At 46.6% G+C, this 21,495-nt stretch overlaps 2 protein-coding genes and 1 non-coding gene across 3 annotated transcripts in view; 1 reads left to right on the forward strand and 2 right to left on the reverse strand.

Moving 5' to 3' along the window:
• Gnl2 (G protein nucleolar 2) overlaps nucleotides 1-10,001 on the forward strand; it is a 30,330-nt gene extending 20,329 nt beyond the window's left edge. The window contains exons 10-16 of the mRNA XM_006980055.4: nucleotides 611-715; nucleotides 1,467-1,625; nucleotides 1,785-1,898; nucleotides 6,121-6,584; nucleotides 7,040-7,119; nucleotides 8,178-8,263; nucleotides 9,816-10,001. Coding sequence (XP_006980117.1) covers nucleotides 611-715; nucleotides 1,467-1,625; nucleotides 1,785-1,898; nucleotides 6,121-6,584; nucleotides 7,040-7,119; nucleotides 8,178-8,263; nucleotides 9,816-9,968 — 1,161 coding nt within the window. The 3' untranslated portion in view covers nucleotides 9,969-10,001. The remainder of the gene's footprint in view (nucleotides 1-610; nucleotides 716-1,466; nucleotides 1,626-1,784; nucleotides 1,899-6,120; nucleotides 6,585-7,039; nucleotides 7,120-8,177; nucleotides 8,264-9,815) is intronic.
• LOC121827673 (U6 spliceosomal RNA) lies at nucleotides 9,073-9,179 on the reverse strand. The gene has a single exon (XR_006069992.1). It is a non-coding gene; the product is annotated as a U6 spliceosomal RNA (small nuclear RNA).
• On the reverse strand, nucleotides 9,966-21,494 carry Dnali1 (dynein axonemal light intermediate chain 1). The gene is made up of 6 exons (XM_006980056.4): nucleotides 20,334-21,494; nucleotides 19,726-19,871; nucleotides 17,831-18,000; nucleotides 14,355-14,533; nucleotides 13,884-14,048; nucleotides 9,966-11,436 (listed from the first exon to the last, which is right to left on the reverse strand). The coding sequence occupies exons 1-6, from the start codon at nucleotides 20,412-20,414 to the stop codon at nucleotides 11,401-11,403; spliced, it is 777 nt and encodes a 258-aa protein (XP_006980118.1). The 5' UTR covers nucleotides 20,415-21,494; the 3' UTR covers nucleotides 9,966-11,400.
• Nucleotide 21,495: the final 1 nt, after the last annotated feature.

Consider the following 21,495-nt stretch of genomic DNA (forward strand, 5'->3'; position numbering starts at 1 on the left):
CAGCCCCATCTCCAGCCTGTTGCTTTGATATAATCAACCCAAGAATATTTGATGTCTGGGTTAAAAAGGAAAGAAAACTTAGCTATTTATTTATTTTTGGTTTTTCGGGACAGGGTTTCTCCATGTAGTTTTGATGCCTGTTCTGGATCTCACTCTGTAGACCAGGCTGGCCTGGAACTCACAGAGATGCACCTGGCTCTTCCTCCTAAGTCCTGGGATTAAAGGAGGATGCCACCACTGCCCGGCAGAAAACTTAGTCTTTAGGTAGATTCTGGTATTTGGAAGTCAGTGGCAAAGCAGCTAACAGCTCCGTGCTTCTGAGCACTTTTAAGACTTAGAGTGGTTCACTGGCGGTTTTGCACAATACTGAATGGAAATCTGCCTCTGCCTTCTTCTTAGACTCTTAGTGATTGAGCTCGAGTTTGTGCTTGGTGGGAATGTGTCTCGCTTGGCTTAGGTAAAGGATAGAATCTGGCCCTGTTGGTCAGCAGGCTGCTTTTCTTCGGCCCTCCCTTCTTCCCTTTCTAGCTTAATACTATAACATCACAGATGAGTGCAGTTAAGCTTCCAGTATTTGACTCTGGCAACACATAGAATTTTCTGTCTGCAGGTCTGGCAGTATATTACCTTGATGCGTCGTATATTCCTGATTGACTGCCCTGGCGTGGTTTACCCCTCTGAGGACTCAGAGACTGACATAGTGCTCAAAGGAGTGGTGAGTATTGGGTCTTTCTTAACAATCCTGTTTTCTATTGGGGGGAACCCCGAGAGCCTTTGCCACTCCTCATTCAGAAGGCAGTCTGGGGTCAGCCTGTCTAGCCAGATGCAGAAACATGATGCTGAACAGAACAGACTCCTTTCCACTCAGCCTGCCTCAGGAGGTCGAGGGGCTGTGGGCTATCTGGTCAGTGTCATCCTACAGCAGTATGTAGTTTCCACATGGGATCCAAAGGGAAGCAGGGCTTGTTTATGCTTAGTGATAATTCATCTCTGTGGGTTTATGGATTGAGTCATCTTGGAACCCAGTCATTTCCTCACTTGTTTCTGAATATGACTGAAAACTCGAAATGATTCCCCTTAACCATAATCATGTTTCTAGCATACATCCTTGGCACATTCCTCCCCTTCCTTCTGAAATTCTTGGATTCTTTTTTGTGTTCTGGGTTGGCAGTTTGCAGACATTTTAACCATTCCTGCCAGTGGGCAACACAAAGCATTCCAACTTCAAGCTGCCTGTGGAGGCCACAGTCAGTTTGTGGTAAAGTAGGATTAGAGTTGCTCTCTGGGCTCCATGGCTGTGGTCAGCTCTCAGTGGTGCTCCTGGCTCCTGCCTAACTAGCTCAGACACAGACTCCAGCAAGGTCCCACTCACCCTGTGACATTGAAATCCATTTCACTTTATCAAGATTACTGAGTTTTCCTGTCTGTTCAGAAGAGTTGAACAGAGCATTTCTATTACTCTCTAGGTTCAAGTTGAAAAAATTAAGGCTCCTCAAGACCACATTAGTGCTGTCCTTGAACGAGCAAAGCCAGAATATATCAGCAAAACATACAAAATTGACTCCTGGGAGAATGCTGAGGACTTTCTTGAGAAGCTAGCTTTCCGCACTGGGAAGTTACTGAAGGTGAGCTGGTGTCTTTGGTGACTGGGACACAGACCTGCCATCACGAGAGCAGTAGGAACTGTGTCAGCTGGTGGTGAGCAGCCAGGACAGCTGAATGGCCCTCGTGGGGAAGTACTCTTGCTCTTTTGGTTTAACTTGGAGTCTATCCTGTCTTCTCAGGGCGGAGAGCCTGACTTGCAGACTGTGGGTAAGATGGTTCTCAACGACTGGCAGAGAGGTCGGATCCCTTTCTTTGTCAAGCCGCCCAATGCGGAGCCCCCGACAGCTCCCCAGGTAAAAACGGGTGAACACAGCGCCTGGGAAGTGGGTTCGAATGTCCTCACTGTGGTGTAACTTTCGGTTGTCTCCCTTCGTGGAGCATCATCTTCATTCTGCTCTGTGTGTGTCATTCCAGAGAGCCATTGGGTGGACTTGTTGAGGAGCATTAGAAACAAAAACAGAAGTAAGACAGAGCAATGAGTGCAGATACCAGCCTTGGGACTGGAAGAAAACATTACTGCTCTTACATGTCTGTCTTCTGTGGGAGCATAGGCGTTGCCAAGTTCATTCATGAAGAAACCTTTATGCACCTCAGCCCCAGCTTCAGGAACAAGGGAGTGAATAGGAGTCCTTGAATGCTGAGAGCACACGGGGAAGGAGGCCCTAGAGGTGGGGACGATCTGGCCAGGAGGCCTTGGGCTTGGGGACTGCACTGAGACATGAACAGGAAGCTCCCTGCTGCCCATGGATCTTACCCTGACAGTGGCTTGGCCTAAGGCTCAGCCTTAACACTTGACTTAAATGTTTCTAGGGTACCAGAGGGCTTCAGTGAGAATCAGGAGGGTCTCTTCTCTGATGTGCTTAGATTCTAGTGGTGGGGGTGGAGTTAAGGTATGTAAGTGCATGTGCATGTATGCAGTGGGTGCCAAGTATGTGCTGTGTTTCCACTCCACTTCTGCAGTTCTCTGACTATTGAAGTTCTGATTTTAACTTCTGAATTAGTGGAGACCCCACAAGTCATGTTGGAGTCCCACAGCCTGGTATGGGGCTGTAGCGTCACAGTTACACTCAGCCAACTACAAATTCAGGGCTCTGGGGTGTGATTTGCTAGAGGAATAACACAACTCAGGAAAATACTTCATCTGTGATTACTAGTTCATTACAGAGGCTAACGGTCAGAAGAGCCCAAGGCCAGGTAGGAAGAGGCAGCACCTTGTGTTCTTGAGCTGGGTGGGCACATCAGTGTCTTTACCATCCTGGAGGAGTTTCTCATTATGCAGAGGAATCAGTGGCCATAGGGGATTCAGCTCAGTCTCTGGTCCCTCTTCTCTCCCAGAGATTGGAGGCAGAACTATGAGTGTTACCTGAGTCTTTGTGGTGACTAGTCCTACCTGAAGCCAGCTAGCTTTATTCAAATGTGTTGGAAAGGTGTTCCTCAGGGTTACCAGAAGACACACATCCCTCAAAAGCATCCAGAGGGTTTAGGAGCTCTGAGGCAAGAACATGGTTTTTATGCTTGAATACAGCCAAGTACTCAGAGAGTTGGGGGTACTGTGAGAGCTGGACCAGGATGAGTGTTGAAGGAGTCTGAGGAGGACTTGTGAGTGGAGGTTAGAGAGGACTTCTAGGACGTGGTACCTTAGTATTGAAGGAAGTCCAGGGTCACTTTACAGTTTACTAACAATCAAAATCAGTGCATCACACTCACAAGACAGAACGAAGCTGCCACACTGCTGCAGGTCCAGCTGCTACCGCCTCTTCATTCTAGTAGGGGGTAGGGACCCTGAACCAAGCTGCAGCCACTTGTTCCATAGCCTGGTGCCAGATCCTCCACCTTCCAAAGACAAGTGCTTCCACCTAGGCTTTTTATTTGGGTATTCAGGTCACATACCCTCTAATAAAAACTCTGCCTATTGGGCTAAGCCGCTCCTTACTGTTGGCTATTGGACCAAATGACAGGATTCCTGTAACATTTCCCACTTTTTGTCTAATTAAGAAGGAGCTAATCCCAGCACTCAGGAGGCAGAGACACCTGGATGTTTGTGAGTTCCAGGCCAGCCTGGTCTACAGAGTGAGATCCAGGACAGGCACCAAACTACACAGAGAAACCCTGTCTCAAAAAGAAAAGAAAAAAGGAGGAACTAATTCTAACATAATACAACTATATAATAAGAACATAATCAAGTATTATCCAGAAGAAAAGTTAATAACCTAAACAAAGTGAAACTACATATAACAAGAACAATTATCAAGTAAGACACACATTGTAGATGTCCAGACCATAGGTAATTGGCAAATATAGAGATTACTCCAATATTTGTCCTTCCCTGAAGAATCTCAGTTTCTTAGCTAAGATTCAGGAGGATTGTAACTGTAACTATCTTGTCTTCAACCCCATCCAAGACCTGAAAAGGAAAGTAATATTACCTGAGTAAGCAGGAAGTACAAGCAAGTGACTTCCAAAAAATGTAAGAAATGACAGAAACAGCTGGCTGCCTGGACAGTCACCCAAGGTTCCTCTGCAACATTGAGACATCCATCTTTGGCCTACAGGCCTAGACTATCTGATAGACCTTTTTCAGAAGCAAGAAATGAAGGGCTGTCCTACCTTGTCTTGGCAAAGTTTGACAGTTGCTTTTTTGTGTGCCCTACTTGTCCAGATTGGACAGCATACTTCCTGTCAGCACTCAAGGCAAGGTCAGTTTCTTGCCCAATAGTTTTGCCAAAAGGAAAACAAACTCCATATAGAGTGTCTTTGGTGCCCATCATCCTTTCTGGAGAAGATTGGTGCTGCCAGGAGCAAACATGTCCACATCAAAAACATTCTAAGTTATTAAAACATTTTACCCAGGTGTGGTGGTGCATGCCTTTAATCCCAGCACTTAGGAGGCAGAGGCAAGTGGATCTCTGTGAGTTCAAGGCCAGCCTGTGAGTTCCACGACAGACTCCAATGTTACACAGAGAGACCCTGTCTTGAAAAACCAAAAACAAACAAAAACAAAACATTTTAAATGCCATATTCTGTAGGCCTTTGAAGTATTTGAAGATTACCTATCTATTTGGAACATATCTCTGCACACCTAGAAAACATAACTAACATACTTATAAGTTTGACAAATATGGGTGACTATTAACCTGTAATTCTTTATAAACCTATATAACTTTAAGGACTAAAACTTCACCTTATATAAATAAACAAGCTGTATAGGTAATACCTTATGCAAAAATGCAAACAGATGTACAGTATAAGGACAATAACCTTAACATTGTGACTACAAAAATACATTAAATGGAAGTAGAAAAGTATATACAGTATGACAAAAATAACCTTAATTTGTATCAATATGCAAAATTATCTTAAACAGAAATAGAAATATATACAGTATAACAAAAATAACTACATTTGTATCAATATACAGAAATGTCCTAAACAGAAGTGGGAACTTATATACATTGTAACCAAAATAATTTTGAATTTGTATTAATATATAAAATTATCTTAAACAGAAAAAGAAACATATATACAGTATAACAAAAATAGCTTTGAATTTGTATCAATATATAAGAATCCATACCAATGTAAGTTATTTAAAACTGATAGTTGCAGAGATCTAACTCGGAAACACAATCCCCTACTCTATGTTTCTCCTTTTTATTTTTTTTTTGGTTCATCCTCCTTTTCCTGTTGGTGAAGTAGTAATTTCTTGAAGGTCTGAAGGCTAGAAATTGACAGATGTGATGGCTCATACCTTTAATTTAATATGCACATGCTTGTACATACATGTACCATGGTATACATGTGGAGATCTAAGAACTACTTTGGGGAGCTAGTTCTTGCCTTTGCCGTGTAGGTTCTGGGCATTGAACTTAGGTCGTCGGGTTGGACAGCAAGTGCTTTACCTGCTGTGCCAACTTGCCAGCTCAAAACGTGCAAGCTTTTATACAGTTTCTTCTGTTTCTTGGATTCTGGACTTGTTTAGCATTTTACCCAGCTACTCTTGGCTTTGGAGAGTCACAGAGATAAAATGATCCACTTGAGAAATGCTGTGGAAAGCTTGGCACATGCTGTCTGTGTATGGATACCTATAATAGTCCAGTCATCTCAGTGTTTCTAGACTCAGTGCTCATTTGGAATTTGGCTTGGGGTTCTTCTTTGAAAAGATGCCTCCTCACATCTCTCCTTACACTTCCTGGTCCTCATTTAACCTGGCTTCCACTTCCTTGGACTTGTTCTTCGATTTTTCTATGTGCCTCCTCTGCTCCCTGTTCCTGATACGCAAGGAGGACACTCACTGGTTAGTTGGTTTCCTCGGCTTGGTGCCTTCTCTCTGGAACCACAGCTCTGTCCCTTTGGTCCTTTATAGTGCTGCCTGTTAAGTTATGCTAGCTCAGAGTAGATGGACGACGCAGTTCCAGTGTGAGGGTCTTCCCTTCTTTGCTTAGATCTGAGAGGAAGACTATGGGCTCCTCTTCTGGTTCCCTTGTCTCCTTCTCATGCCTCTTTTGTCCTCACTAGCTTCCACCTTCCTCACCATTGGAAGTTCCCACAGAAACAACCCAGAACAACCCAGAAGAAGAGATCTCGGAAGCCGTCGTTGAAAAGTCAGACTCCGTCAGTGAAAAGGAACCAGAAGCAGACCGTTGCCAGGACTCAAACTCAGAGATGCAACAGATCCTCGCACGTGTTCGCCAGAACTTTGGCAAAATCAATGTGGGGCCTCAGTTTTCTGCTGATGACCTGGTTCCTGTGGAGCTGTCAGACATGGAAGAAGATCTGGAAAGCCTTTCTGCAGAAGAGGAGGACCAGGAGCAGGAACAGCCAGGAGAGGATGCTGAGGAAGAGCCTTCCCAGGACTCTCAGGAAGAACCTGACGCCAAAGAGAAAGACACCAAAGCTGTGATTAGAGCCTTAGATGAAAAGATCGCCAAGTACCAGAAGTTTCTAAATAAAGCCAAAGCTAAAAAGTTCTCAGCCATCAGGTGAGATCATCTTCGTCATCATCCTCTTCGTCTTCTTCCTTCTTCTTTCTTCTCTCTTCTTTCCTCTTCCTAATTAGTGTACCTGTTCCTTTCCCACTTGCCGTGAACACTGGCTTTGCTATTAGAGTTTTAAAGTACTCAGGGTGGGAGCCAGGGCCTGTGTCTGCCAGGCAGGGGCTCTACCACTTAGCTGCAGTCCCAATCTGAAGAATCTTGTTTGAAAAAACAAGCTGTAATTTGACATTTTCAGCCACTTGAAGTACAAGGAACTTGGTGATCTAGTATTTTAGACCAGGAGCTGCACAAACTGCTAGGCACTGGCTCTGTCACCCAGCAATGACCAAACATTGTGGAATTGACTTTTCTTCAAGAGTGTTGCACCTCTCCAAGGCAGCCTGCTTAGAGCAGTTAAAGGGAGTGCTGGGCAGCTTTGTGACTTTGCTTTTATTTTTCAGAATATCCAAGGACTTAAGTGAAAAGGTTTTTGCAAAATCTGAAGAGGAAAAGAAAAAGTCTGCAGAAGTCAGTGATGCAGGTAAGGTCAATTCTTTGAACCATTTAGACATGTTTTGTACCTTTAGGATCATTTCCTCCATTGAGGTAGATGCTAGGTGTCTGGTTCCATATCCTACTTACCATGCAAATTGGACTCTCCACTTGAAATCTGCACATTTGTTAATATAAAAGTTGATAGCTAGAGAAAATTGCTTTTCAAAAGTGCATATTACAGACAGTGGTGGTGCATGCCTTTAATCCCAACATTCGGGCAGCATATCTGTGAGTTCAAGGCCAGCCTAGTCTACAAAGTGAGTTCCAGGGTATCTAGAGCTGTTACACAAAGAAACCCTATCTTGAAAAAAAACAAAAAAAAAAGAGAAAGCCTCATTTTTGCCAGGCAATGGTAGTGTATGCCTTTAATCCCAGCACTTGGAAAGTAGAGGCAAGCAGATCTCTGTGAGTTCGAGGCCAGCCACAGCAACATAGAGAAACCCTGTCTCAAACATAAAGTGCACATTAATAACTTCACAGTCGAAGAGTCTGCAGACAAATTGAGGCAGGAGGTCTGTCTTACTTTTCTATTGCTGTGATAAAGCACATGACCAAAGCAACTAATAGAAAGAAGGACTTAATTGGGGCTTACAGGTCCAGAGGATAGGAGTCCATTGTGGAAGGGACCATAGCGGCAGGCAGGCAGGCAGGCATGACACTTACTGGAGCAACAGCTGAGAATTTATATTCCATCCCACAAACAGGAAGCAGATACCACATTGAGGATGGCTGGAGATTTTTTTAACCTCAGAGTTCACCTCTGTGACACATGTCACCTTTCCCAAGCTGTTCCACCAATTGGGGATCAATAATTCAAACATTATAAGCCCATGGGGGCCATTCTCATTCAGACCACCACAGATGTCTCACAAACTTAACGATAGTTTTTAAGTGATGCAAGTCAGACCCCACTGTGACCCTGGCCTCCTGCTGTGACCCTGCTCTCTGCCTCCTTACACAGGGCTTGTACCCACTGTAGTCTTCCAGATTTTGAAATGCTCTATTTTTAATCTCCTCTGTGTTTTATGTATCATTTGTATCCAGCACCCACCAAAAAGGGAAGGAAGCGGAATGCACAGATGGAAGAAGAACCTTCAAATAAAACTCAGAGGATGCTGACATGTAAGGAAGTAAGTATTCTGCTTCTTTTAATGTGACAGGGGCATAGACAGCAGAGGTCCAGCCAGGCATGGTGGCACACCCCCACCATGCCCACCATGCCTTTAGTCTCAGCATTGGGAAGCAGAAGCAGGTGGATATCTGAGTTGGAGGTCAGCCTGGCTTTCATAGTGAGTTCTTAGACAGCCAGAGCTGCATAGTGAAACCCTCTCACGGGAAAAAATGAAAACAAAACAAAAATCAGTAGAAGTTCATTTTGAGGTGTGTTTTTATATTTATTTTGTATGCATGCATGTGTGCTGGCACCTCATGACATGGTGAGCACCTGGAGATCAGAGGACAACTTGTCTGTTCTCCATCACATAGATCCTGGGAATGGAGCTTTAGTCAAGCTTGGTAGCAAACACCTTTACCCCTGAGCCATCCCTTCGGCTTTTTTTTTTTTTTTTTTTTTCTTTTTCTTAATTATTATTCTTTCCTTTGAGGCAGGGTCATGGTATGCAGGCCCTGGTTGCCCTCAACCTCAGGCAGGCTCCTTATCTTAAGTCTCTCAAATGCTGAAGTTACAGCTATCACACCCAACTAGAAGTCCAGTTCTCAAGACACATTCTTTCTGAAACAAATAAGAATTTAGAGCTGGGAGTTCTAGAAACCCAACTTTTTAGTGACCTGTGTAGTTGGACATTTCTCTCCCGCCCACCAGTTTCAAAAATAACCAATACAGAGGCTTAATAGTATTTATAAATGCTTGGCCAATAGCTCAGACTTGTTACTAGCTAACTCTTACACTTAAATTAACCCATATTTCTTTTTCTTTTTTTAAAATATGGAACGCTTCACGAATTTGTGTGTCATCCTTGCGCAGGGGCCATGCTAATCTTCTCTGTGTCGTTCCAATTTTAGTATATGTGCTGCGGAAGCGAGCACCATATTTTTTATCTATGTTTTGCCATGTGGCTCATGGCTTCTTACCTCATTTTCTACACTGCCTGCTGCCTGGCGTCTCTCCTGACTCTTCCCTTCTTCATTCGAGCATCCTGAGTTTGATTGTCCCACCTAACTTTATCCTGCCTTGCTATAGGCCAATCAGCTTCTTTATTAACCAGAGAGGAATACACATTCACAGTGTACTGAAGGATTATTCCACAGCAGACCTGATGTAATTTAATTTGGGTCAAGAAGTGGCCCACTAAATAAAGGTCCTTGAGTCTGCTGAGTCTTAGTTTCAGGAGTTCTAGGTTACCATCTTCAAACCTGTGTCCTGTTGGCCAGAAGAATTGGATGGTTTGTGGGGCTCCAGGGAGGTGACACGGAAAGAGGACAGCTGATGGGGCAGGCAGGTGCCTGACCTCTGGGGAGGACAGCTTTGCAGGGCTGAAGCAGACTCCCTCCCGGGTAGAGGCTGAGGGCTGGGCCCGGTGAGTGCTGCTGGCCGTCAGTCTGGGGCTGACCTCCCTCGCTTTGCCTGCCTTGCTGCACAGGCATGGAGAGGCTGGGAAGTGGGCGCCTGGGTCAGGACCTCAGTGTCTGACTAACGGTTTGCTTTGCTGTCGTGTTTTGCAGCGGAGGAGAGCAGCCCGGCAGCAACAATCCAGAAAAGTTGGTGTGCGCTACTATGAAACACACAATGTGAAAAATAGAAACAGGAACAAAAAGAAGACGAACGACTCGGAGGGACAGAAACACAAACACAAGAAATTCAGACAGAAGCAGTAACATCTAGAAAGTTGTTTATTAAATTATACAAAATGTGCCATGGGAATTGTGTTCATTTTTCTCGTGCCCAGTTGGCATCTGTAAGACACAACACACTTGGGAAGCTTAGCAGGTGGGGCTGTACCCAGTGCTAGTGAGAGTAAATCCTCAGCCAGAGTTCCCAACACTTGACCTGGCCTTCATCCCTCCAGAGTGGGACCCTTCTGTGTGTGTCTCCTACGGACGTGCGTTCTTCTCTTGCTCTACTCAGCAGTGCTGGGAACCGAGCCTCCAGGGCGGGAAGGGACAAGTGCTTCAGAGACGTTCGTGGTGAGGCTGGCAGGAATGGCGAGTGCTCGGTAACTGCGCTGAGTTCGCTTGGGCTTGTGAGGGTGCGGATGCTTTCCTGTGCAGGCCACAACGCCAGCACACCACAGGGGCCGGGCTCTTCCGGGAAGGTGGTGGCACAGCAGCTTGCTCTAATGCAGACCTAGTTCCTCAGGATACCGGGTGCGAGTCAAAGATGTGACTTCTACTCTAAGGTCAGAGTGTTGGGATATAGTCAACTCAGAACAGCTCTTGGGATCAGAAGCTTTGCAGTAAGCCTGGACTGGGCTGGAGGGCAAAGCCTCCAGGGAGTGAGTCCTTTCTGGCACCCCTTCACGGGTGCTGTGTACTTGAGGCAGTCCCACCAAAAGGGAGGAGGAAATGTTAGTGCTGCCTTAAGAACTGTCCTGACACTTGACTGAATGATGGGTGTCACCAAGTTCACTGCTCCCACTTTGGGCTTCCCTGAATGGAAATTTGTCTGTAATTTGAGTCTTCTGGATCTACAAACTGTCTAGGCCACAACCTGACTAGAACTGCGTGTGAGATGTGGCTACCTCCTTGGCTGTTCATTATGACGAGTTGGGAGTGTGGAGTCAGAAGGTGCAATGGGGAGGACCTGGGTGCAGACAGCTCTCAGGATACTGGGACTTTGATACCTCTCAGTGAGCATGGGTTGTCTGTTTCCTCTCGGAGCCAGGCAGACTGAGGACAGGGTCTTATGAGACGAAAAGCAAACTCGGAACTAAGTTGCTAGGTTACACGAGAGAAGTGATGAAGAGGAAGGATGTCCCAGGGAAGCCCAAGAGACGAGGAGAACTGAACTGAACTTGGTGCAAGAGGAGTTTCTCTGGGGAAACACTTGCTTCCTGAGTTGTTGAGATGACACATCCCCAGGCCAATCTGTAAGCTGCACATGGACACCGACTTACACCACCTTCCGTTGCCCAACCAGGAGCCTGGCTGCTGCTAGACCATAGGTGTTTCATGCACTGGGCAACAGTTCTAACAATTACATGAGTGGTGATCAGGGGAGGGGATGGGTTGTTCACTCAGGAAACTGGCTTTTTATTACAATGGGCTTTACGATGGGGCGGAGTGCCTGCTGAGACCCATATGGAAATTATCACTTCTTTGGTGCGATAATGCCTTCCAGTTGGGCCTGAAAAACAAAAACAAAACTCCATTAATATGTGCATCTTGCCTGGGAGAAATAGCCCAAAGGCTGCCACTCTGAGAGCCCCCCCCCCCTCCTTCTGACTCAGCTCCACATTTTCTAGATTAGCTAAATTCAAGCTTGGCATGCTTTTGTTACATGAGCAGAAACCAGAGCTGTCCTGGTTTCCATACAATAATAGTTCAGTGTATAATAGGAAGCACAGAAGGGGAAATGGAATACAAGTTGTTGAAACAGTGGTTTCCCATCGCTCCTGCTTGAAGCCTGAGTGTGTCCCCTAAGTTAAACATTGGGCTCCCTGGCTTAGTACGGTGGAGCTCTGTTGGACCAGAGGTCTGGGAAACGGAGACAACTAGACACTCAATTAGAAGAAAATGCTACCAGTGAGTAGGGAAAGCATAAGACACTTGGGGCTTATTTACTGAGTTCCTCTAGCGGCCAGCACAGCGATTTACTGCGGAGATAAGTGAACAGACCCTTAAGGTCCATCCTGGGGACTGGAAACACTGCTTTCTTTGTAGTGCAGCTTTGAGCCAATAAAAAGAGCTTTCGGGTAAAGAATCCTTCGCCCTGGGGATTTCAAGGCTGCCTTTGGATGTCAGAAGGATGCTAAGGTATTCAGCTTTGCTCTTGTTGGAACTAAGGAACCGGCTTTGGAATCTGCTGTGTCAACATTTACATCTGGCTGGGGAAGTCTCTAGCTTTTCTTCTTTTTTTTTTTTTTTTAAGATTTATTTATTTATTATGTATACAGAAGAGGGTGCCAAATCTCATTACAGATGGTTGTGAGCCACCATGTGGGTGCTGGGAACTGAACTCAGGACCTCTGGAAGAGAAGTTGGTGCTCTTAACCGCTCAGCCATCTCTCCAGCCCCTCCAGCTTTTCTTCTAATAGACTCGAGCAACTAAACAAAATCTCTCATCCTCTGCTGATGGCTCATACAAAGCCTTCCTTATCTCAAGGGCCAGACCTTTTGGCTTTAAGTTAGGGAAGTAGGAGAGAGCTGCTTTATAGGCACCATTTTTTGTTGCTGTTGTTTGGTTGGGTTCCCCGCCCCCCCCCCCCCCAGACAGGGTTTCTCTGTGTAGTTTTGGTGCCTGTCCTGGATCTCGCTCTGTAGACCAGGCTGGCCTCGAACTCTCAGAGATACGCATAGGCGCCATATTTAGAAGAGTGATGCTTAAACCTCAGCAAGCTCCAGAACCTTCCGAGGCCTTGTAAAGCTGTGCTGTTGGGCATCAGTCCCATAGCTTCTATTTTGCACATCTAGGGTGTCTAATAATTCCTTCTAAAAGTTGCCCTGTGAAAGGGTGATGCTTGTCTGGGGCTCGGCCTTTGCAGCCAGTGGCCTGGCCTCCTTCTCACTCAGCCCTCTTTGCCAGCACCTCAGTTGGACTGAGGAAAACTACCTCTAGCTGGCTTCCTCTGCCATGCACCTAGTGGGGCTTCCCACATACTCCTATTTCAAAAGCTTTCTCTGCTTTTGCCACAGTGCATCAAGATGCCAGGGTGAGCAAAAGTAGCTACCATAGTTAGTTAATCTTTCATTCTGTTGGGCATGATAAATTTAATTCAATAGTTATATACATTTCAATTGGCTTTGAAAGTTATACATTTATAAACTCAAGTTCCATTTGCTTTTGGTATACCATCTTACAAAGACTCCAATTTGCAGTAAGGGTCATTAAAGAAGGGAATGGCTCAGTTGCCTTTAGCCTACTGGCTGTGGGTGGGTTAGGACTTCTGTTGGTCTTTTCAGATTGCAAGCCCAGCGCCACTTTGAGATCTGTGGCAGCAGTTAACTCTGCAGCTCACACATGATTGAGCCTGTATGATAATGAGTATTCTGAGATGGGTAATGTCTGGGGGACGCTCACCTTTTTTGAGACAGGGTTTCTCTGTGTAGCTTTGGAGCCTGTCCTGGAACTCTGTAGACCAGGCTGGCCTTGAACTCAAAGAGATCCGCCTGCCCCTGACTCCCAAGTGGTGGGATTAAAGGCTTGCACCACCACCTCCCAGCTTTTTAAAAAACTCTTTACAGCCAGGACTGTTACACAGAGAAACCCTGTCTTAAAAAAACCAAAACAAACAACTCTTTAAAAGAAAATTAAAAAGAGAGTTGGGCATGGTGACACATGCCTGTAATCCTGGCAGTACAGAGGCTGTGAAGGAAAATGTGAGTTTAAGGCTAGCCTGGGCTACATGAGATCCTGTCTCAAAACTAAACAAGAAAAAAAAAAGTGAAAAGGAGGGCTGGAGATAGAGTTTAGGGTCTAACACTTGCCCAGTGTCCTTCATGACACTGAATCTCCACTACTACAAAAATAAATAAATAAATAAATAAATAAATAAATAAATAAATAAATAAATAAATAAATAAATAAATAAAAAACAAAAAAAAAACCCCGAAGACTCCAATGCGCTCCTTTACCTTCAGCTGCTGATTGGTCCGCTTCAGGAACTGGATCTCCTCATTGTGTTTCTTCTCCTCCACCTGTCGCCTCTCGCTCTCCCTCTTCTCAGTGGCCTCACATTTTGCCTTCTGTTCATTCACTTGCCTCTCCAAATCTCTCTTCTCTGTCTCCAGGTCTGCAATCTGAAGATAGAATGGCTGTCATCCTGGGACATCCCCACGTGCATGAGTGTTATGAGAGCCTGGGTGGGGAGACTTAGGACACATAGGTCCAACCTAAGACGATGCCAGGGTGTGTACTGCCACCCAGTGGGGAGTCAGTGATTGACATGGAGTGTCCTCAGACAAGAAGACCACCTTTGCACTGAGGCCTTGCACTATCAGTGTGGAGGACACCCTCGGGACCAGAATTCGGGCTGCAATAACAACTGCAAGTCAAGACTAACAGAAAAGTCTGGGAGCCACGGGGACATGGTGAACCCCACTCACTTTCCTCTCCATGTCTGACTTCCCCTGTTCGGCCTGCAGTGCCTTCCTCATGCCAAAGGCCACGCTGCTCTCATACAGAGTCTGGTAGGCGGCGATGGTCATGCGGATCTCGTCCCGGACCCGCAGCAGCAGCAGCCCCCTCTCTGCACAGTTGATGGTGACCTCCCGGATCAGCTCGTCTTCCAGTATGCACACAGGGAGATAAAAGGCAGTGGTGAGGGGACAGGCGCTTGGTCTATGGCAAGCCACCCTTCCTCTCGGGAAGGACTTAGGATGTGTTCTCAGAGGCATGGATCTGGGGAAATGACAGCTGGTAAAAGGAGGATTCCCAACAGCCAAATAAAAGAGCCAGGCCCAGGGGCACACATGTAATTCTAGCCCTCGGGAAGAGGAGACAGAAAATCCACTGGGGCTTGCTGGCCAGTTAGTCTTGCTAAATCAAAGAGCACCAGGTTCGGTGAAAGACCCTGTCTCAAAAAACGAAGGTAGAGGGGCTGGAGGGATGATTCAGCAGTTAAGATCACTGACTGCTTTTCCAGAAAAATCCATGTTTAGCAGCTAACAAGCACCTGTAACTCAGGTTCCAGGGTATCCAATACTCTCTTCCAGCCTCCTTGGGCACTGCATAGATGTGCACAGACATACTTGGAGGTAAAACACCCACTCACACAAAGTTTTTCAAAAGATCTCAAACGAAAAAAGTGGAGAATGATAGAAGAAGTCATTTGACATTGACTTCTGGTCTTAACACATGCACACACATTCATGCACAAACACGTATGTGCACACATACACATGCATAGAGCACACACAAAAAATAAAATATGGTCTATAAGAAGGCACTATGAGAGGGCGTTTTCCATGAACCAAGGAACTGGCCATACAGTCACTCCTCTGGACCTGACTCCTGGAAGAAGCGTTCTGTCAGCAAGCTTAGCGTGGAAAGAGAGAGACTAGAGCCTCAGGTTTGTTTGTGGTGGTAGCTGGGCCCTCACTTCCATGTTCAGGCACAAAGTGGGTATAAGAACGGGCCTTCCCAAATGGTGGTGTTTAAAAACACTCCTGCTAGGCCAGGCAGCAGCAGTGCACACCATTAATCCCAGCACTCAGGAGGTAGAGGCAGGTGGATCTCTGAGTTCAAGGCCAGCCTGGTCTACAGAGTGAGTTCCAGGACAGCCAGGGGTACACAGAACAAACCCTGACTCCATAAACAAACAAACAAACAGCGTTCCTGTTGGCTAGGCTGGTTTGTGATTAAGACTAGCAGGGTCTATGTAGAACTTGCTTCTCTCCCTCTCTAAGTACCCAGACTGGAGGGCAAACCACACCCATACAAGGCAGCTAAGGCCTACTTGCTGAATCTGCAGCTGCCTGAGAGTTTGGAGGGAGTTTGCAGCTGAGAGCCCATAGGACCAGGATGACTGAGCAGAGGGCAGCAGTTGACATCAGTGCTCAGTGAGCACATCTTAAATCCTTGTGTCATTCCAACAACACATGACAAAGGACTGAAGTGTTTTTCTGGAATGGGGGCAGAGTGTGGATGGATAGACATAAAGGTAGATATCAATTTTGTGATTAAAATATTTGTACATTGGGCTAGAGAGCTAGCTCAGTGGTTAAGAGCACTTGCTACTTTTCCACAGGACCAGAGTTTGTTTCCTAACACCCATGTCTGGTGGTTCACAACTGCCTGTAACTCCAGCTCCAGGGCATCCAATGCCCTCTCTGTCCTCCATGGGCACCTGCATACACATCTCTCTCTCTCTCTCTCTCTCTCTCTCTCTCTCTCTCTCTCTCTCTCTCTCTCACACACACACACACACACACACACACACACAAATAAATAAATAAAATAAAAGATGTATTAAAATTATTTTTATGGGGTTAGAGAGTTAAGAGCACCGGCTACTCTTCCACAGGGCCTGGGTTCAATTCCCAGCACCCACATGGCAGCTCACAGCTGTCTGTAAGTCCAGTTTCAGGGGATCTGACACCCTCACACAGACACCTGTGCAGGCAAAACACCAATGCACATTAAGTAAAAATAAATTATATAAAAAATTATTTTTATTAGCCGGGTGTCGGTGGTGCATACCTTTAATCCCAGCACTTAGGAGGCAGGGCAGGCTGATATCTGAGTTCAGCCTGATCTACAGATCAAGTTCCAGAACAGCCAGGGCTACACAGAGAAACCCTTTCTCAAAAAAACAAAATAAAAATTATTTTTATTTTTGAGAGTTTTTAAATAATTCTATCATTTTCCCTCTTCCCTTTTCTCTCTCTCCTTCTCCCATGTATGCCTCCCCCAGTTTCTTTTAAATTCATAGACTTTCTTCTTGTTGTGTGTGTGTGTGTGTGTGTGTGTGTTTTCTTTTTTCTTGTTTTTTGTTTTTCAAGATAGAGTTTCTCTATGTAGCCCTTGCTGTCCCAGAACTTTCTCTGTAGGCCAGGGTGGCCTCCAACTCAGAACTAAGAGATCTGCCTGTCTCTGCCTCTGCAGCCACCACTGCCCAGCTGCTGTATTCTTAAATATATAAATACAACCTGTTCACTCCAGACCATGTTAGTTGTGTGCATATGTTTCCAGGGATGATCATTTGGTATTAAAAAATCAATTAAAAAAATTAAAACTAAGAGTAGTGATGTACACCTTTAACTCTAATACTCAGGAGGCAGAGGCAGCAGATCTTGAATCCAGGCCCACCAGGGCTAGAAATTGAAACCCTGACTAAAATAAATAAATAAAGAAATAAAATAAAAATAGCACAGGCTCGTTATGGAAATCTTTGGAGAAAAAAAAAGCAAAGACTCAAAATAAGTCGTCTTTTTTCTTTCTTTTTCTTTTTCTTTTTTTTTTAATGTAGCCTTGGCTGGCCTGGAATTCACTATGTAGACCAGGTTGACCTCAAACCACAGATCTGCCTACCTCTGCCTTTCAAGGGCTTGTATTAAAGGTATGTACCACCATGCCTGGCTAAAATGGAAGTTCTTACCTTATTCCAAATACCTATTAAGGGGCCAGTGAGATGGTTCAGTGGGTAAAGGCACTTGCCACCATGCCTGGTGACCTGAGCCAATCACCAGAACACACAAGGTAGAAGGAGAGAATCAATTCTTGCAAGTTTTCCTCTGACCTCCACACTCATGCCATGGCACATATGTGCCCCTATAAAAACATGCATGTGCACGTGGGTGCACCCACACCCACACACAAAATAAATCTCAATCTACATAAAAACCAAATAAACATCTGTGAGGGATTAGGCACCTCAGTGGTGATGAATGCCTGGCACATGGCTGGCTGGCTGAGGTGGAGACTGGGAAGGGAAGGGAATGTACTCAGCAGCTGTGGGGGAATCAGGAAAAAGAAGAGATGATTTGTAAATGCGGGGCGTAGTTTGGGGGTAACCCGGGCATGGTTTTCTGCTAGAAGGAGGCAGACAGTGTATAGTGCTCACCCCACCAAGCCTACTCACCGAAACACTGAGAGTAGAGTTCCCTGCGCACAGGGCAGATGCCTGTCTCCCTGGCCTGTCTCTGCTGAAGCTTCAGGTCCAGCTGCTCCTGCAAATGCACCACATCCATTCTGGTGCTGGGTGTGCTGGACACCTGCTGGATCCATAGCTGTGTGTCTTCCACCCATTCCCTATGACACAGACACAAGCCACCCAACGTGAGCAAAGGGCCCTCGGCACTCTCTGCCTGAGCGGGAGCGAGAGGCAGCATAGCCATCGCCACCAGAATCCACTTCCCTCTCTTTCCCAAGTCACACCCGCTGCTATGCAGCCCCTACAGGACACCTACCTCAGGGTTGGTTAGATGGGCAATCTGCACTGTCCATGAGACCACAACCCTCTGCTCCAGGTCATACCTGCCTAGCACGTTGAGGACAGATGCATGGTCCTGCTGCTTGATTTGAACAGAAGATGCAGTGGGGATTCCCCACACTGGCTTATGGTGGAGACACGGAACATCATAAACCTCATGCAAGCCACTAGGAAGCACTGGTGTATGTTGGGAGTATAGAGGTTCTTGAAGGGCTGTGTTTGCGATGGCTGCCCATAATGAATTCTGTGCTGTGGAGGCACAGCCAGTTCCTGCAGTGATGAACTTGCAGGCAGGATAGCAAGGGAGGGAGGATGTCTATGTCAGTGGGAGAGAATCCACTAAAAAATGACACCCCTCTCTTATCTCCATCTCTGGAGACGATCACAGGTTCTCCGTGTTTCCTTTATTCTGAGAGAAAGCTTTATTGCATTGGGTAGGAAAATGTCCATTAGGTGGAGGTTTTTGAGAATTCTAACTGGGCTATGTAGCCCAGGGTGGCCTTAAATGTTTATCCTCCTGCCTCTGCCTCCTGAGTTCTGGGATTAAAGGTGAGATTCACAGGGCCCTGCTTTATTTGTGGGTTGTTTTTTCTCTGTGTAGCTTTGCTAGCTTTGTGGGTTTTTTTTTTTAAACATAGGGTTTTTTTGTTTTTTTTTTTTTTTTGGTTTTTCGAGACAGGGTTTCTCTGTGTAGCTTTGCGCCTTTCCTGGGACTCACCTTTGTAGCCCAGGCTGGCCTTGAACTCACAGAGATCTGCCTGGCTCTGCCTCCCAAGTGCTGGGATTAAAGGCGTGCGCCACCGCCGCACCGCTAGATCTTTTTTTTTTTTTAAAGATTTATTTATTAATTATGTATAAAGAAGAGGGAGCCAGATCTCATTACAGATGGTTGTGAGCCACCATGTGGGTGCTGCAAATTGAACTGGGGTCCTCTGGAAGGGCAGTCGGTGCTCTTAACCTCTGAGCCATCTCTCCAGCCCTATTTGTGGGTTTTTTGAGACACAGCCTTGCTATTTAGCACGAGCTCGTTTGACATTCCCTTTATGGTCCAGGCTGGCCTTGACTTTGAGGCAACCTTCCTGTGTCCAGGAGAGTGCTGGGATTAAGCACATGCCACCACACCAGGCTCTCTATGGGGGGATCTTGATGGATGTACCAAGGGAGCAGAATACTGGGAATGGAGTTTAGGAGAAACAGGGCTGGACTAGAGACCCATATTTAAAAGCTGACTGCGTAGCTGCCATCTAAAGTCACGAGACTGCTCAGAACATGGAGGGTATGAGGATGGATTTAGAGGTTTCCTTCCTGGCTGTGAGCATCCAGCCATACCTAGACTCCATGAAATCAAGAAAGCTAAGCAAAAACCCATGGCAGAAAACAGGTAAACTTCCTGGCTCCACACAGGTGGACTTCCTGGCCCCATACAGGTAAATTTCCTTGGGCCCCACACACCCAAGTTCTGGAGACAAGAGCTTGGACCTTTCCCCAGCAACTGCTTCTCCCACCCCACCCCCTTTTTTATTTTTATTATTTTTATTTGTTACCTTGGAGGCAAGATGGCATTCAAGATTTCTTCTGCCTGTTTTGCAGGATCTGGGACGCAGGAAGTCGAGGGTAGCTTGGCCTTGGGTGGCTGTGGGACTGGACCCGAGGGTCCAGGCTGCTGGAGGCTGACTTTCAGGGGCCGAGCCTAAGAGACAGGTGAGACAGGACCCCCAGATTGTTCCAACTCTTGTACAGCCTTCCCCATTTCCAGCCGGCTTCCCTCATCTGTGGTCTCAACAGAGTATGAGAGACCAAGAGGGCTATCTGGCGGTGGCCCTGTGTTTGAACTGGTGTTTCTAGAGCGAGTGGTCAGGCCTCTGCTCTGACTCTCTAGAGATGGGGAAGTCATACCTGGCCTACACTTGGACCTGCCTACCACAAGCCCCATCCATTTCCCTGTGACTTCTTTCTCATCTTAAATCTGTCCTTTAGGGTCACAGCTAGGCTTGTCTGACTCCTCTCCCAACCCCCGTCGTCCTTGTCCCAATTCCCTTGGCTGTCAGTCCCAGCCATGCCTGTCTCCTGAAATTCCAGAGATCCTCAAAGCTGGGGTGTCTTTCCCCATGGGAATTTGTAGGATCTCGCATCCCCTGAGACCTGTTCATACCTTGGGGCTCCGTTTTTCAGTGTTCCGGCTCACCAACACCGGGGTGTCATATTTGAGCAGAGAGTCTGCGGGGGGTATCATGGTGGCAGCAGGGGTGTCAACTCTGTAGCGGTCCCTCCAGGTGGGGTCTTGTTTGCGGTCACCATGGAAACCCCTTCTCGCCTTGCCCCATGGATGGGGCGGGGCTTCGTAGGGAGGTGGAGCTGGCCGCGTGCAAGTTTTGTTCTACTGAGCTGGCTCCGCAGACTCCGGGCTTCTTGGTAAACGAGATTGGAGCCCTACCGCTAGGTCTGATAAGGGATGTGATGACATGGGCAAACCATCTTTCCTGAGCCTAAAAATGGAAGTTATCTCCTGACTCCTTAGATTGTTTGGCAACGATTGGCATTTGGAAGGCGAGGCTGGTGGATCTCTGTGAGTTCCAGGACAGCCAAGGCTACATAAAGACACTGTCTCAAGAAACAAAAAAGAACTTCCTATTATTGAGTACTTGTCTGTGTATTGTTAACTATCAACATTCCGCCACGAACAGCGTTGGATTAGCTTTCTCACATAAGACTTTTCTTTTTTTTTAAAAGCCGGGCCGTGGTGGCGCACGCCTTTAATCCTAGCGCTTGGGAGGTAGAGGCAAGCGGATCTCCGAGTTTGAGATCAGCCTGGTCTACAGGGTGAGTGAGTTCTAGGACAGCCAGGGCTGCATATAAAAATCCTGTTTAGAAAAACAAAACAAAAAAATTTTGGTCATTTTTTGAGGCCCTGGGGATTGCCCTCAAAGCTTTGCGCAAGCGAGGCAAAAGCTCACTTTACAACTAAGCTACATCCCCAGGCTTTCCGCACTTTTAACTTTAATTTCTATTTGGCCGTGCAGCGGATGGAATCCAGGGCTTCGGGCTCGGCTAGGCAATCGCTCTACCCAAGAGACAACTTTTTCAAATTTTGAGACCGAGTCTAAATTGCCCAGGCTGGCCTCGAATTTACAGCGATCCTCCTGCCTCAGCCATCCGAGGTCTGGCCCTGACTTTTCAGTCCTCCAGCCTCACTTCCCCAGCAGCCGGGATCCCCGGGACCACCAGCCCAGGGGTCCCCAGCGTGTGAACCCAATCGCCTGCGGCCCCGCCCACCGGGGGGTGGGGGGGACCTCGCCGTGAGGGCTTCTGGGATA

Source organism: Peromyscus maniculatus, chromosome 2 (genome assembly GCF_049852395.1).
Source record: "Peromyscus maniculatus bairdii isolate BWxNUB_F1_BW_parent chromosome 2, HU_Pman_BW_mat_3.1, whole genome shotgun sequence".
NCBI lineage: Eukaryota > Metazoa > Chordata > Mammalia > Rodentia > Cricetidae > Peromyscus > Peromyscus maniculatus.

Bases quoted from the DNA above. Each gene is read 5' to 3' on its own strand.
- Dnali1 (XM_006980056.4), bottom strand. From the start codon at position 20,414: ATGATACCCCCCGCAGACTCTCTGCTCAAATATGACACCCCGGTGTTG. The intron at 18,001-19,725 runs GTAACAAATAAA...TCTGTGTCATAG, and splicing joins AATGCCATCTTGCCTCCAAG to GGAATGGGTGGAAGACACAC. The intron at 14,534-17,830 runs GTGAGTAGGCTT...GCATACTGGAAG, and splicing joins ACTCTACTCTCAGTGTTTCG to ACGAGCTGATCCGGGAGGTC.